This window comes from Palaemon carinicauda, chromosome 34 (assembly GCF_036898095.1).
Source record: "Palaemon carinicauda isolate YSFRI2023 chromosome 34, ASM3689809v2, whole genome shotgun sequence".
Lineage (NCBI taxonomy): Eukaryota > Metazoa > Arthropoda > Malacostraca > Decapoda > Palaemonidae > Palaemon > Palaemon carinicauda.
This window is the reverse complement of record NC_090758.1, coordinates 47,149,997-47,151,942: the sequence shown is the minus strand read 5'-3', so window position 1 is coordinate 47,151,942 and position 1,946 is coordinate 47,149,997. Positions and strand designations below refer to the sequence as shown.

Below are 1,946 nucleotides of genomic sequence, written 5' to 3'. Positions count from 1 at the left end.
AAAATGACTCCCATTCATAACAAGAGAAGAGATTGTGTGAGACCGAATGTATCTGTGTGTGATTTATAAGTGGTTTTTTACTAATGCAGATGAATTAAAAAAAATAAAAAGAATTTCCTTCCATGATTTTGATAGATTTCTGAGAAAAATATATTTTTCTCAAATATTATTTGATATCATTAAATTACTAAGGATTATAATACCTAAAAGAGACAAAATATCTGGGAACTCGATATTGCAAACTTTTAATAAAAAGGAAAACTTCACTAAAATATTTCATATCATAAAGTTACCAAAGGTTATGACACCTATAAACGAGTAAGAATTTCTCAGAAAACGTTTATGATTGGAAAACTTCCAAAACATTTATGACTATTCGAGTCTTTCGTGTTAGAACCACGTGAACAATGAAACTCGGCAACGTTGCCCCAGGTAAACAAATCAACATTTTTTCATTGACCGTCTTGATATACTTCTCCATTCTAAGTGACCTGACCTCTTGCGAAGGCCCTCCAAAGACTCCCGCCATATCCACGAAGTACGGACAGCTCCGTGGCTTCTACCGGCAGGTAACTGACGAAAAATTGCAGGTAGCAACATACCTGGGTATCCCATATGCAACGCCACCAATAGGAGCCAACCGCTTCAGCCCGACGCGGGCGCTATCGCAATGGGTGGGCGTTCATGAAGCCACCCACTTCGGTTCTTCATGTCCACAGAGATTCCCAGATCTTTCTAATGAGACAGAGGCCCTCACTAGGATGACGAAGGACAGGTACGACCGTCTGAGAAAGTACCAGCCGGCGTTGAAGAGACAGAGTGAGGATTGTCTCTACTTGAATATCTACGTCCCTCTTCAAGGTCAGACTCATTTAGGTTTATTTTTTTTTTAATATATTCATCAATTTACATAGTGTATTAGTAGATTAAATATTCAACCATCTACTTATTCCATAGGGTATCATTTATTCATTTAATCATTCATTATCATCTCAATGGTAACCCCATTTTAAAGACTGGATCACTATTCCTCTGAGAACTAGAATAGAATCATCCTCACTGACAGGCATTTCTTCCTTTTCTGAGTGTAGATACCTTAACTTGGTGATAGGGTTTGTTAAACACCATGCTCAGTAAAGATGTACTAGTCAGGGCCAAAATACTAGGTTGGTTTGCTGTAAGTGATAAGGATAAACTCTCCCCTACCACCAATCCACACTGGCCATCGTGGTCATAAAATGGCCAAATCACAGACATGAATGTGGACATGTCTGAGGACGCTGCCCTGAAGTGGCCTAGAAATGGTTGCATTTGTTGTTGTTGTTGTTCTTGTTGTTGCTGTGTCATCTCCTTGAATATAAAGTATGGTAGTAGGCTGGCCAGGGCACTAGCCACCTGTTGAGATACTACCGCTAGAGAGTTATGAGGTCTTTTGACTGGCCAGACAGTACTACATTGGATTCTTCTCGCTGATTAAGGTTCATTTTCCCTTTGCCTCCGCACATACACACCGAATTATCTGGTCTATTTCTTACACCTTCTCCTCTATCCTCATACCCCTTACAACATTGAGATTGCCAAACAATTCTTCTCCACCCAACTGGTTACTGCACGGTCATAGTTCAGTGGACACTTTCCTCTTGGTAAGGGTAGAAGAGACTCTTCAGCTGTGGTAAGCAGCTCTTCTAGGAGAAGGACACTCCTAAATCAAACCATTGTTCTCTAGTCTCGGGTAGTGGCATAGCCTCTTTACTATGGTTTTCCAGTCTTGGGTTAGAGTTCTCTTGCTTGAAGGTACACTCGGGCACTCTATTCTATCTTATTTCTCTTCCTCTACTTTTGTTAAGGCTATTTTAGTTTATAGAGGAGATATTTATTTCAATGCTGTTACTCTTCTTAGAATATTTAATTTTTCCTTGTTTCCTTTCCTCACTGGGCTATTTTCC

At 39.8% G+C, this 1,946-nt stretch overlaps 1 protein-coding gene across 1 annotated transcript in view; it reads left to right on the top strand.

Annotated features, from left to right (window-relative positions):
* Window positions 1–228: 228 nt before the first annotated feature.
* Window positions 229–1,946, top strand: part of LOC137626885 (neuroligin-4, X-linked-like) — a 103,097-nt gene continuing 101,379 nt past the window's right edge. Inside the window, exon 1 of the mRNA XM_068357870.1 lies at window positions 229–861. Coding sequence (XP_068213971.1) covers window positions 408–861 — 454 coding nt within the window. The 5' untranslated portion in view covers window positions 229–407. The remainder of the gene's footprint in view (window positions 862–1,946) is intronic.